The sequence below is a fragment of the Microtus ochrogaster genome, chromosome 8 (genome assembly GCF_000317375.1).
Source record: "Microtus ochrogaster isolate Prairie Vole_2 chromosome 8, MicOch1.0, whole genome shotgun sequence".
Lineage (NCBI taxonomy): Eukaryota > Metazoa > Chordata > Mammalia > Rodentia > Cricetidae > Microtus > Microtus ochrogaster.
The window spans coordinates 42,889,464-42,903,444 of record NC_022015.1 but is presented as its reverse complement, the minus strand read 5'-3'; the positions used below and the strand labels follow the sequence as shown (position 1 = coordinate 42,903,444).

Below are 13,981 nucleotides of genomic sequence, written 5' to 3'. Positions count from 1 at the left end.
TTTTCTTTTTTTTCGAGACAGGGTTTCTCTGTAGCTTTGGTGCCTGTCCTGAAACTAGCTCTTGTAGACCAGGCTGGCCTCGAACTCCCAGAGATCCGCCTGCCTTTGCTTCCTGAGTGCTGGGATTAAAGGCGTGCGCCACCAGCCTTCACTATTCTAAAACACGAGGCCCATACTTCTGCAATTTGGCATACCTCACACTCCTCTGTGGTCTTAGGAGGAACTGCAATCCGTACACGCTCCTCAACAGGCACAGCATGGATGAACACAAACTCTTCTGGTGGTGGGAAAAAGGGCTCTTCCTTCTGACCGAAGTTTAATTCTATGACACAATTTTTGCACAGGACATGGGGTAGAAGGGCTCGATCTGCTAGAGATTCCTTGCTGATCCGGAATGCCACACCCAGGTCTTCTCCATTCTTGGAGAAGGAAAGTTCTACTTCTTCAGTCTCAAAATTCTACAGGGACAAAAGCACAAGAGCACTTACAGGTTGATACAGGTTTTAAGGACAATGAAGTCTTACAGCTTACTTTTTTTTTCTTTAGTTGGGAGGATGGAGAGAGGGGTCAGTGGGTAAAGGCACATGTCATCATGTATGATGACATGACTTTGGTCCTTAGAACCCACATGGAAGGAGAAAACTGTCCTCTGACTTTCACATATATACTCTGATATGCCCCCGCAATACATGTAGAAATAAGTAAATAAATACTGGGGTTCTGGACAGCTCAAACAACTAAGCAATGCATAGAATGTATAAAAGCCAGTAGTTGGTAGGAAGCACAGCTGAATCCTCTCAGCCTTTCATCTACTCTTTGCTATAAACCCACAATTTACAGGAACACTTACAGCAAAACAGCCAATGACATCATTCTCCCCAAAAGTCTGGCCAAATTCCTCAAACTGCCCATTCTCTGCCTTGAGTCCTCTTCCATCAAAACCATAAGAGAATTCATCTTCACCTAGGATAGTCAACAATCAATTATCTAGCTGTAAAGTTCCCACAGAGTGAGCAATATGGTAATAAACACAGCAAGAAGTTAAAAAATAACATTACCAAGCTGTGGACAGGAAAAATCAACAGACCACCCAACTCTGAGTAGAGAAACTTCTGTGCAGCCTTCTTTCATTGGGAGATTCTGTGTTACCTGGTCAAGTCAGAAAAGGAATTCTTAGGTACTTTGAGCAATGCAGGTACAAAGTCTGAGTTACAAAGATAAGATTTGTATACAAACTGAAAAGAAAAAAAAAAAGATCACAGCTAAATATCAGAAAAACAATTTTCATTAAACCTAAACCAAAGACCACATTTGTAGGTCTGGGTATAGAGCTCAGAAATAAAGCACCTGATGATATATGTACATGGCCCTGAGTTCAATCCCCAACACATAAAACAAACAAGAAAACAAAACAAAGTCATAAGGGTCAATTTTGTTGCTCAGAGTTAAGGTATGTTAAGTCAGGTGCCTTCTCTGCACTAATAAAGTACTGGCTAGGCGGCCAACACACAGCTGAAATTAATAACTGACTTGAAAGAGCCCTTACCTTGGCCTCGAAGCATACTCTTCCCTTTGTTACTCCATAAGTACTCCTTGCTCCAGACCAAAGGGTAGGAAATTTTTCTGAGAAAAGTGGCTGCCCTCCATATCGGTCTTTGCTTATTTGAAAATGGAGATCCGAGGTATCTGTTAAGAAGGAAAGATACAGGGCTGGAGAGATGGCTCAGAGGTTGAAAGCACTGGCTGTTTTGGTTTTTTTTTTTTTTGTTTTTGTTTTTCAAGACAGGGTTTCTCTGTGGCTTTGGAGCCTGTCCTGGAACTAGCTCTTGTAGACCAGGCTGGTCTTGAACTCACAGAGATCCACCTGCCTGCACTGGCTGTTTTTTCAGAGGTCCTGAGTTCAATTCCCAGCAACCACAGCAGTGTGGTTCACGTCCATCTATAATGAGATCTGGAGCCCTCTCCTGGTGTGCACGCAGAACACTGTATACATAGTAAATAAATCTAAATAAAAGAAACATAACACGAAAGATATGCCCGGTTTACTACAACACTCAACACTTGACAAGTGCTGAGAGCACCATTATGCCCAATTATCATGAATGGATACAAAAACTGTCCAAATATTCAAGCCATCAAGTTTTACTCTCAAAAGTCAGTTCTAGATCATGCCAGAGACTAAGGCAGGAGGATCACAATTTGGAAAATAATCTGGGATAAACAGCAAGGCCCCACTCTCAAAAAACAACAACAACAACAACAAACAAACAAACAAACAAAAACAAAGCAATTTGCTTTATACATACATGTGTCCAGGTTCACAAGAGTCTGATCCTCCTCTTCATCTTTTGCCTCTTCTTCTGGAGGTGGTGGAGACTTCGAGCTACAGGTAGGAGAGGAGAGCAAATGCAATATAACCAAAGCTACTTTCTTGGAGGTGTTTGTGTGGCACTGTTCATTTTAAAGTATCAGTGAATTATCAAATTCCAGCAGACAGCTTCTTTCAGTCAATGAGAAAAGGAAATAGCTTTCATCATAGATTTATTTACTCTAAAACTTATGCCTATAAAGATCTATTCCATTTTTCAATCCACCCCTCCTTCCAGACTGTCCAATCAACGCCAGGAATACCAAAAGCAGAGCAGACATTCCCATCAAGGGAGTGTTTCCCTCACCGGCTGTGGTAAGCCTCCTCTCGGAATTCATAGTAAGCTCGGCCATGTTCATCCTTCTCATCCCGCTGTCTCTTTACCCCCCGCCGCTCACCATCTGAGCCTGCTGGTTTTGACTTTTCACTATCCTGGTCATCTCCTACAAAAGGGAGGGAAAGAAAATCAGCAGTTTTTATACTGGAGCATAGAATAAGCTCAGAACTAAGAGAATCTGAGTTGACCAATATGGGGAAACAGAGGGTATCTGAGTGAAAGTGTTCCTATTATAGCCATATGTTTTATATCCATATGTTTTATTTCCAGTATCTTTTTATTGATTAAGATGGGGGGGGGGCGCTGTGAGCTAAATACAGTCAAGAAATAGAAAAAGTTGGGCAAATTTTCCATTCTAAATGTATCTACTTCATTCAAGCCAACCTGACAGATCTCCCCACTAATAGGATAGAAAAATATCCCTGAAGTCGTTTAAAAATCTTCACAGGTGAATTTCTTTCAGTTCTCATCAGATTTGAATTTACAGCAAGTACTTAATGACTATTTTCTAACATTTCTCAGCAGGTAAATGGCACAGAAGCCTTACAATTTCTTTAAGAGACTGTCTTTTTTGCCTTAAAATGCACAGCTATATTTTTTAACAGGAATTTGAACTGAAAGTTACCAGAGCAAATGATTAAGTCACACGTGAACCATAAATAACACTACATCTTGACTGCATGGAATTTGGGGCAGGAAGGTGGTGGTGTACATTTAGCGACATTCTTTTTGTTGTTGTTGTTTTCTAGGCAGGGTCTCACTATGTAGCTCTGGCTGTCTTAGAACTCACAATATAGCTGGGAGGCGGTGGCATATGCCTTTAATTCCAGTACTCGGGAGGCAGAGGTAGGCGGTTCTCTATGTAAACCAGGCCAGCCTGGTCTACAAGAGCTAGTTCCAGGATAGGCTCAAATAAATAAATAAAATAAAGGAATAAAGAAAGAAAGAATGAATGAATGAAAGAAAACACTACAGAGAAACCCTGTCTCAGAAAAACCAAAACCAAAACAAACCCAAACAAACAAACAAAAAAAAAACAAACCACCTCACAGAGATCTGCCTACCTCCGCCTCCCAAGTGCTGGGACTGAAGGCGTGACACTAAGCCCGGCAGCACCACTCTTTACAAGGAGTACACACGGTTTTTCCCCTTAGGCTTTCATGTTTTGAAGGCTTAATAGTCTTTGACAATTCCTCTAAAGTGCTCTCTTACCCGTCAATATCTTATCTGCTATTTGGAATACAAACAAGTCAAGGGTTATATAATAGAGATTTTGTTCCAGAACGTTAGACACAACAAACCCCCCCCCCCCAAAAAAACTATACTCTGTATACAGCCATTGAAAAATAGATTCCAAGTACAGGACAATAACAGCCTTAAAAAAAAATGCAAAAAACAAATAAAAAACCTCAGGCAATCCAACTGAAAGGAAGACTGGGAAGCAGCTCTCCCTCCTGACAGACACTATGGACTAGCTCTAACCGTGCCAGCATTTCAAAAGAAAGGAGAAAGGTCACTAACTCCTGGGGAAAAGTCGCTACACATATTCTACCACAAGGTTACTCAACTTACCCACTAGAACCCCTCAATCATTCCACCTCAGGAAGTCAGGGACCTTAAAGGCCCCAGTGCGGAAGGATAAGTCTACAAATATGCTCATTTACCGACTCGGAAGGAGAATTAAAACACAACAGTGGGAGAAGGGAAAAAGCTCCATTCAAGCAACTAACATGCTACTAAAAGTTACCAGCCTAAGGCTTTCTTTCTCTTTGCTAGTTAATGATTAAACCCAACCGCTCACAGAGACAGTCTGCCAGCGCTGCAGCAGGAAGGAGCAAGGTTAGCTATCCAGAGGCTCTGTGAGGCGTGTGCTCTAACATGGGTTTGACATAGCAACACTTCACAGACTGCTCACTGGGTAACGATCTGACGGTAAGAAATTGACTGTCAGCTAGGCCGAAGGTCTAAGCTTCTAACGGGTACCTGTAGTCGGCCAATTTCCCAGCAAATTTTCCGCTAAAGGCTGATCCACAGGTAGCTCGAAAGCAGTACATACACACACACACACGCGCGCGCGCGCGCGCGCACACCATACCAATAACACACTTCCATCCACTAACACTGAGGAATCGCGTTAGACAGGAACCGTGGAGCCACAAAGCCCCCAAACCCCCCAAAAGATGGGCAAGTGAAAACCCCGCTCCCTGGGGAATCCCATCACACAGCCGCGGGAATCGTGCGCTTTCGGGCAAGTTGAAACAAGGAATTAGATCGCGCGCTGCGGGGTGGGGTGCTGGATCGGGGACGCACCCGGCAGGTTGGAGCCTTGCTCTGCTGCAAGTTCCTCACCTTGTTCCTCTGTGGCCTTGTCACCCGGTGCCTCGGATCCCGGCGTCTCATCCCCGCTCCGTTCCTCCGGCCCGTCTTCCTCCCCCTTGCGGGTCTCATGCTCTTCACCACCGTTTACCCCACCTGACCCGGCCGTGGCCTCCGCCGGTGTGTCGGAGGATTCGGGTTCGGCCTCCATGGCTGACGCCTCCGGGGGCTCCGGAGGAGGCTGCGCGGCCTGGCCCAAAGCTTGAGCAGGAGGTGGCTCCTCGTCTTCGTCCTCAAGCAGCGCCTCCTCGTCCTCCTCCTCGTCCTCCTCCTCCTCGTCGTCCTCCTCGTCCCCGCCCGGGCCTCCGCCCGACGCGGCCACAGGCCGAGGCTCCGCCTTGCAGGCCCCGCCGGGCCCGGAGCCGCCAACGCCGGCCTCGTCCTCCAGCATCTCAGCATCCAGCGCCTCCTGAAGCCGCTGCGCCAGATCCATCTTGAGGCCGCGCGAATCCAGGCCCCGCCGCTGCAGCTCCGACCGCAGCTCGGTCACTTTCAGCCGCTTCACCTCCATCGCCGCCGCCGCCTCCTCCGCCTCCCGCCGCCTCCTCCCCTGCGAACTGTCGACCGAGCCCGACCGCGCAGGCGCCGCCGCCGCCCGCCTCCGCCTCCCGCGCCAGTACTGAGCCCGCGCTAGTAAGCGGACGCCGGCAGCGGCAGGGGCCGCGCTCTTCCCGCGGCGTGTTTGTGTAGCCTTCTTCTGCCCTGCCCCTTTCGGCTCACGGAGCCCAAAACAAGGCGGCGAGGAGCAGCCTCCAGGGAACTCGACTCTCGACCGCGGGCGAGTGCGCGCCGAGAACGACGGAGTTCCCTCACTTCTGCTCCCTCCCCTCACAGATCCGGGCCAATCAGCGGAGGCGTCCTAACTGCGCAGCCGCAAGGGGGCCTGCGCCGAAAAGGCTGGCTGCGGCTCAAGTGCCTCGCAGCCCGGAAGCGGGAGTGCGCCTCTCTTTCCGTACTTCAGTTGGAGGCTCTGCGCAGTCGCACCAGAGCCCCGCCCACCCTGTCAATACTCTTACTTCCTGATCGCTCCCAATTGCCGAGGCATCCTAGGTCAAGCTTGATGTCCTCGCCTCCTTATTCCTTGACCGCCTCTTCTGAGAGTGATAAACGAAGACAAGCCGGAGGGCTGGCGGGTGCACAGCAGTTGTTTTCGTGGCTCGTAGGCAAAGGGCTTTCCAGTACCAAGGAAGAACGAGCAAAGCCCGGGCCTCTTTCTCTGGGCTTAAACTTCTACCCAGCAACAGACGCGCCAACCCCGCCTTCTGCCTCTCTGATTGGCCATCTTGAATCGTAGTCTGTTGCTCTGATTGGTCGTCTGATATCGTGCGGCTTTTTTTCCTATTGGAGAAGTAGCCGGGAATTTTTTTTTTCCGGGTTGGTCCGCTGGGGAGGCGGGGTCGTTTCTGCGGGATTACTTTTCTGGACTCATTTCTGATTGGGTGATGTGACGCAATGCGCGCGCCCCGTTAGATGCCAAACTGCTAGCAGGCCGGGTCTTTTCCTGTCCTAGCGCCGGCCCTTAAACTGAATCGCTGGAGACTTCCGGGCTTGGGCCATTGCGGTAGTGCGGTTGTAGGACTTGCCAGTGCACACGGCCTCTTCTGCCTCGCCAGCGGAACAGGGGCTCAGGCCTCATTCACTTCGCTCCTTCAGTTAACAGCAGAGACATCGACAAATGCTTGTTGAATAAAGAGAAATAAAGAGCTTGGGAAGGAGCGAAACCTTTTTGACCTGTTTCAGTTGTTCCCGCCTACTCCATCTTCTTCCAGGTCAGGGGGTGTGCCTCAGAGAAAGAAGGAAAAGAATTTTGCGGGCTGTCACACACTTCGGATGTTTAGCTGGGCCTTTGAATCTTCCTAGAGTCTATACTCACGCCAGGATCTCTTCTTTTGGAAATCATCATTTGGCCTATGGCTTCACTACCTCCACCTTACTCATTTTTTTGCGGAACTTGTGGAAACTGAAAAGGGGGTCAATTGGACTGTAGTCCTATAAAACATCAAAGCTCAAATCCTCCCGAAGGAGAGTTATTTTCTGCTCCTTTGTAGTAGACTTCCCAAAGCAATAATTTTGATCCCAACACCACAGCCTCAGTTGATCCTTCATTTAACAATTCTAACAGTCATGGAGAAGCGCCTGCAGGAGGCTCAGCTATTCAAGGAGGAAGGGAACCAACGCTACCGGGAAGGGAAGTACCGAGATGCTGTGAGTAGGTACCACCGAGCTCTTCTTCAGCTGCGGGGCTTGGATCCAAGTCTGCCTTCCCCGATACCCAGTCTAGGACCTGAGGGCCCAGCTCTCACGCCGGAGCAAGAAAACATACTGCACACCACTCAGACGGACTGCTATAACAACCTAGCTGGTAAGAGCAGGGCTGGAGGGTGGGTAGAACATCAAGACTTGACCATCCAGCAAAGCAGAGGCTGCGCACGCCTTTAATCTCAGTATTCGGGAGGCAGAGGCAGGTGGATCACTGAGTTTGAGGCCAGAGTGGTCTACAGACTGAGTTCCAGGATAGGCAGGGCTACACAGAGAAACCCTGTCTCAAAAAACAAAGCTAAACAAACAAAAAAGAGACTATCAAACCCTGTGAACACTGAAAAAAATACATTCTTCTTCGCTGTCATCTGGTTATTCAGCATGAATTGGAACCTGTTTCCAATCAGTAGAGAACTCTTAAGCAGGCAGGATTTTTACAAACTCTCCAGATGTTTGTAAAAATAGAACCTCTTAGGCCCTAACTCCAGAATCTTTGATCTAGTAGATTTGGGTGGGACCGCCAATTGATTTATCTGGAGGAATGTTGCTAACTTTAGAATATTTTGCCTACTGTAGAGAAAAAGTGCTTTTGTCTAAAGGAAATTTAACATCTGGGAAACACGTTACTGGCTCTAGATAGTGTAGATCAATTGTGCTTGATAGTATATTTTTTGTAGAAATCAAGGACATTGGATAATTAGTATTTTCCATTTCCCTATGTCTTTGTATGAAGATAGAACAGTTCTGCTAGGAATAACCTTAATTGATAAGAGACCTTTTAGTCTTTTCTATGATAGACAAAATCAAGCTTAGAACTAATCAACTTAATTTATAGCAGAGTAAGAAATTCTAACAATGTAAACTGAGGCTATGTATTTTATCAGGAGCTGTTATGTTCCCTATTGGTTGCTTTTTTAAAATTGTTTTGATTTTTCTTGAGTCTCAGTATGTAGCCCAGCCTGGCCTGAAACTCACTTTGTAGACCAAACTGGCTCCAAACTCCTGGCAGTCTTTATGCCTCTGGCTCCCAAGTGCTAAGATTATAGGTGTCAGCTTATTTATTATCTGGCTACTTATTTTAAAAATATCTTTGTGGACGGGTGGTGGTGGTGCACACCTGTCATTCCAGCACTCAGGAGGCAGAGGCAGGAGGATCTCTGTGAGTTCAAGGCTACAGAGCAAGTTCCAGGACAGGCTCCAAAGCTACACAGAGAAATCCTGTCTCGAAAAACCAAATGTGTGTGTGTGTGTGTGTGTGTGTGTGTGTGTGTGTGTAAACATCTTTGTCATCTCTGTGAGTTTAAGGCCAGACCAACCAGAGCTTCATAGAGACCCTATCTCAAGCAAACAAACGAACAAATACACATACATATACACACACACATAGATATATAAAAATAAAGCACTCTTAGATGTATACATACATATACATATGTATATAAATAAAGCACTCTTAGATGTATAAACTTAAATATGTATACACGCACATATATTGCATGCACACATACAAGCAGTGTTGGAGTGGAGCTGTGCAACTCAGGGCCTTGCACATGCTAACCAAAAACTGTGCCACTAATCTACAATATCAGCACTAAAAATTTTTGAAATTACAATATTCCTTAGTTATGATAAGAAGCTAAGGGTATTTTTTTCCCAGTGTGTCCAGCAATAATTTTGGAACTCAAATAATAGTAATTATGGTGGTGTTTTGTTTCTTTTTGCAACAATGTCTGTGCAGCTCTGGATAGCTTAGCTGACTTGAACTTGCCTGCCTCTGCCTCTACAGTGCTGGAACTAAAGGCATTCATAGCCCATTCCCTAACAGTAGCTGTTTCAACTTAATTCTGATCAACAGTTATTAAATGCTGAGGATTAGCAGTGTAACACGACAGATAACAATCCCTATATTCATGAAACAAAGGAAATAACATGGTATATCAGACAGTAAGTACTGCAGAGGAGACTAAGTGAGAATGCGTGGTGCTTTATACCTGTAATCCCCGCACTGGGGAGGTCCAAGTAGAAGAGTGACTTCAAGTCTGAAGTCCAGGCTAGCCTGGGATGTATGCTAAGACCCTGTCTCAAACAAGTAAGAATAAACTGGAAAATGGAAGTAGATAGAGTCCTGAGATGTTCAATTTAAGAAAGGATGGCTCTATAGGATTCATAGATGTGACATGATCTATGTTAAGGGTCATAATTCTTCCAGATTAGTCTAAGGAAACTAGAACTAATCTAGCAACAAATGGATTTAAAATTATACCCGGCAAACAGTCTTAATTCCCAGAGCTTAAATTCTTATTGCAGGATAATGGCATTATTTAATCATTGCTCGATCTCAGTTGCTACCCCTGTCAAGATCAGTCAGGCAGTATATCCTAGTGTACTTTCGCTAAGCTGCTAAAATCCTAGCTCATAGCTGGGGCCCAAAGGTATAGTTGGACAATAGGATTTGTGCTTTATATCTTAGCTTGTATCACTTACTAAGCTGTTAAACTCAGACCCTCTCTAAGCTCAAAAATCTCCGCCTTCTAAAGTCTAAAATTTCCTCTGTTTTGTGGGTTGTTGGTGGGTCTCCTACCTAACCAAGCCCATCCCCTAATGGCCAGTATTACAGAAAGGTATTTCTTTTGAAATCGGTTTCTATATATCCCCCATCAAACTGGGGGGTATTATTTAGACTAAACAGGGCTAGAAAAATGACCCAATAGTTAAGAACACTGGCTACTCCAGCAGAGGATTGGAGCTTAATTCCCAGCACCCATATGGTGATTTACAACCATTTCTAAATCTAGTCCCAAGGGATACAACACCCCCTTTCTCACCTCCACAGGCACCAGGCACACATATGGTTTACATACATAAATACAGACAAAACACTCATACACATAAGAACATATATCTTATAAAAATAATCATCAAGATACCGTCCTTGTTCTTCTTAGTCCTTAGTTTAATGTTTGAACATAGTTAGTGATAGGTATATAGTTATCAGTTAAAGTATTGAAGCTAAAATGCTGGATTAATTGACCTGTGGAGAATACCTTGTGAAAAGCCTGCTTGGTGTGGGGGTGTTGTAGCAGGGATGCAAATATAGTCCAAGCTTGTTATTGACTTCATTATACCTGAATCAACCATCTGAGCATGATTTAACTTTAATATATTTATTCCAATAGCTGTGAAATAGGGTGTATCTTTCCCTTTCTTTTTTTAACTTAGAAAATATTTGTTTGGTTTTTGGGAGGCAGGGTTTCAAGACAGGTTTTCTCTTTATAGCCCTGGCTGTCCTGGAACTCACTCTGTAGACCAGGCTGGCCACAAACTCAGATATTCACCTGCTCCTGCCTCCTTAAAGGTGTGTGCCACCACACCCAACTATTTATTTTTAATTATGTGTATGTGTTTATGTGGGTATGTGTACATGTCAAAGCAGATGCCTTTGATGTCCAAAAGAAAGCATCAAATTTGCTGGAGTTTTAGTTGCAGTTGGTTGTGAACCATCTAGTGTGGGTGCTTGAAACCAAACTTGGGTCCTCTGCAAGAGCAATATGTGCTCTTAACCACTGAACCATCACTCCACCTCTGTTGACAGTCGTTTCTGTCCCACTAGGTCCTGCAGCCGTTCAGTCCCAAAGAAACACACAGAAGTCTACATTAATTATAAACTGGCTGACCTAATAGCTCAGGCTTTATTAACTAAGACTCACATCTTAAATTAGCCCATAATTCTTGTCTGTGCTAGTCACGTGGCTTGGTACCTTTTATCAGTGAGGCAATCTCACCTTGCTTCCTCTTGGTCTGGGTGATGACTGCAGACCGAACCTTTCCTCTACCCAGAATTCTCCTGTTCTGGATGCCTCGCCTATACTTCCTGCCTGGCTACTGGCCAATCACTATTTTATTGAACCAATACAACTAACAAATCTTTACAGGGTACAAGATCATTGTCCCACAACATACCTCCTTTACATTTATTTTTGGTGGTATTGAGACTGAACTCAAGAGTCTCAAGTATGCCAGGCAATCAATCAGTCTGCTAAGCTAAAACCCTTCTTTAAGGCAGAACACTGTCTTGAACATTGCTTCCTAACCAAGATTTATTCTGGATTCCGTTAATCAGCCAAGAAAATAGTGTATTAATACTATATGATGTTGTTGGAAATGAGGTTGGCATGGTGGCACAGAACTTTAATCCCAGTACTGGAAGCCCGAGGTAGGAAGAACAATAGGAGTTTGGGGCCATACTGGAGTTTCAGGACTGCCTGAGCTACAAAGTGAGAACCTGACAGTCTCAGTCAGTACTACTGCTGTGTAGAGACAACATGACCACTCTTATAAAGGAAAGCATTTTATTGGGGGCTTGCTTACAGTTTCAGAGGTCTAAGTCCATTGTCGTCATGGTGGGGAGCATTGCGAAATGCAGCAGACATAGTGTTGGGAAGTAGCTGAGGGTTCAACTTCTGGATTGGAAGGCAGCAGGAAGAGCGAGAACCACTGGGCCTAATGTAGGTTTTTGAAACCTCAAACCCCACCCCCAGTGACACACTTCCTCCAATAAAGCCACTCCTCCTAATCCTTTCAAATAGTGACACTCCCTAATGATTTAAACACATGAGCCTGTGTAGACTATTCTTACTCAAACCACCACACTGACTCAACAAAACCAAACTAAACGTTGGGTGTGTAGATACACGCCTGTAATTCTACTGATTGGGTATGTGGAAACAAGATCATCATTTTCCAATATATAGAGGATTCAGAGCCAGCTGCAGCTATATGAGATCCCCTACCTCAGAACACTGTGAAATAAAAAACAAAAGATGACAGGACTTGGTTCAGATTTCATGCTCATTTCACTTACAAGCTCTGAGATCTTGGGCAAGTTGCTTATCTGAGCCTGGATTTTTTTTTCATCCATTAAATGGAGACTAACACTGATTGTGGACTGTGGGTGAAAAGATAGAATAGCTTGTTCTTTCCTCACATAATGGCAAGCATTAACAATGCTGCAGTATAAGACCTGATGAGACCAAGAAGTTAGGACACAGCACTAGGTAGAAGAGATACAATGATGAGTTCCATATGATCCCCAGCACCAAAGAGAGGGGAGGAAAAGGGGAGGGTAGACTGTGAGAGAGGGTCTTATGTAGTAGCCTATACTGGTCTTAAATTCCCCATGTGGCCAAGTGTTAGTCACTGTTCTATTGCTGTGAAAAGACATCACAATCAAGGTAGTTCTTAAAAAGAAAAGCATTTAATTGGAGGCTTACTTACAGTTTTAGAGGCTTAGTCCATTATCATCATGGCAGGGAGCATGGTGGCCTGCATGGCATTGGAGCAGTAGCTAAAAGCTACATTCTGATCTACAGGCTGCAGGAAAAGTGAGAACTGGGCCTAGCATGGGTTTTTGAAACCTCAAAACCCACCCCCTATAGCAACACACTTTCTCCAACAAGGCCACACCCTCCTACTCCTTCTCAAATAGTGCTACTCTCTGATGACCGTTGGTAGTCAAACCACCACACTGAAGATGACCTTAGAGTCCTAATCCCTAATTCCTAGAATCTCTACTTCTCAAGTGCTGGGATTACAGATGTGTACACCATGCCATGCTTGAGAGAGTTTTGAATACAAAATTTAAAGTATGGAGACTGGAAAGATGACTTCCCAGTTAAAAGTGCTTACTCCTCTTACAGACAACTTGGGTTTGGTTCAGCACCCATGTCACAGCTCACAGTCATCTGTAACTCCAGTTCCAGGGCATCTGATGCCTCTGTGACCACCTCGGGCTCCTGCATGCATATAATACATATATAAACTTGATATATTTATTGTGTGTGCATGTGTGCTCAAACATGACACTGGACACATGTTGGGAACAGCAGAGGAAAACTTGTGGGAGTCAGTTCTCTTCTTCCCAAGAATCAAACACATGTCATCAAGCTTGCTGGCAAGAGCCTTTACCCACTAAGCCAGCTTGTCAGTCAAAACTTTTATATCTCCAGTTCCTAGATGAGGGTATGGGTATGGGAGACACTTTAGAATTAGTTGAATAAATGAATATTGGGAAATGCCTTGAGTTGGCTAGTGGAATCTCCTATAAGCCTACCTTCTCTCCTTTTAACTTGATCCATTAGCCTGTCTCCTCCAGATGGAGCCAGTGAACTATGAACGAGTGAGGGAATACAGTCAGAAAGTCCTAGAACGACAACCTGATAATGCCAAGGCCTTGTATCGGGCTGGAGTAGCCTTCTTCCATCTGCAGGACTATGACCAGGCTCGGCACTACCTGCTGGCTGCTGTCAATAAGCAACCTAAAGGTGAGTGAGAGGAACATTAAGGTGGTGAGCATATATAAAATTGTTCTGTTGTTAGTATAAAGAAATGATCAGTGTTTAAGGAGATGACAGAACTAATTGCTGTGCTCTAACATTACACACTGTATATGTCATGTATTGAATTATATCCAGTATTCCTGTTAATATATACAGCTATTACAAATAAACAGAAGGGGCCGGGCGGTGGTGGCGCACGCCTTTAATCCCAACACTCAGGAGGCAGAGGCAGGCGGATCTCTGTGAGTTCGAGACCAGCCTGGTCTACAAGAGCTAGTTCCAGGACAGGCTCCAAAACCACAGAGA

The 13,981-nt window shown here is 45.0% G+C and overlaps 2 protein-coding genes across 2 annotated transcripts in view; one reads left to right on the top strand and one right to left on the bottom strand.

Annotated features, from left to right (window-relative positions):
- Positions 1-5,796, bottom strand: part of Hnrnpul2 (heterogeneous nuclear ribonucleoprotein U like 2) — a 14,220-nt gene extending 8,424 nt beyond the window's left edge. Inside the window, exons 1-7 of the mRNA XM_005351984.3 lie at positions 5,055-5,796; positions 2,676-2,811; positions 2,307-2,383; positions 1,547-1,686; positions 1,059-1,149; positions 851-963; positions 195-458 (exon numbers count right to left, since the gene is read on the bottom strand). Of these exons, the coding sequence (XP_005352041.1) occupies positions 195-458; positions 851-963; positions 1,059-1,149; positions 1,547-1,686; positions 2,307-2,383; positions 2,676-2,811; positions 5,055-5,592 (1,359 nt within the window). The 5' untranslated portion in view covers positions 5,593-5,796. The remainder of the gene's footprint in view (positions 1-194; positions 459-850; positions 964-1,058; positions 1,150-1,546; positions 1,687-2,306; positions 2,384-2,675; positions 2,812-5,054) is intronic.
- An 862-nt stretch (positions 5,797-6,658) lies between these two features.
- The window catches only part of Ttc9c (tetratricopeptide repeat domain 9C), a 12,785-nt gene continuing 5,462 nt past the window's right edge, over positions 6,659-13,981 (top strand). Inside the window, exons 1-2 of the mRNA XM_005351907.3 lie at positions 6,659-7,443; positions 13,478-13,660. Coding sequence (XP_005351964.1) covers positions 7,206-7,443; positions 13,478-13,660 — 421 coding nt within the window. The 5' untranslated portion in view covers positions 6,659-7,205. The remainder of the gene's footprint in view (positions 7,444-13,477; positions 13,661-13,981) is intronic.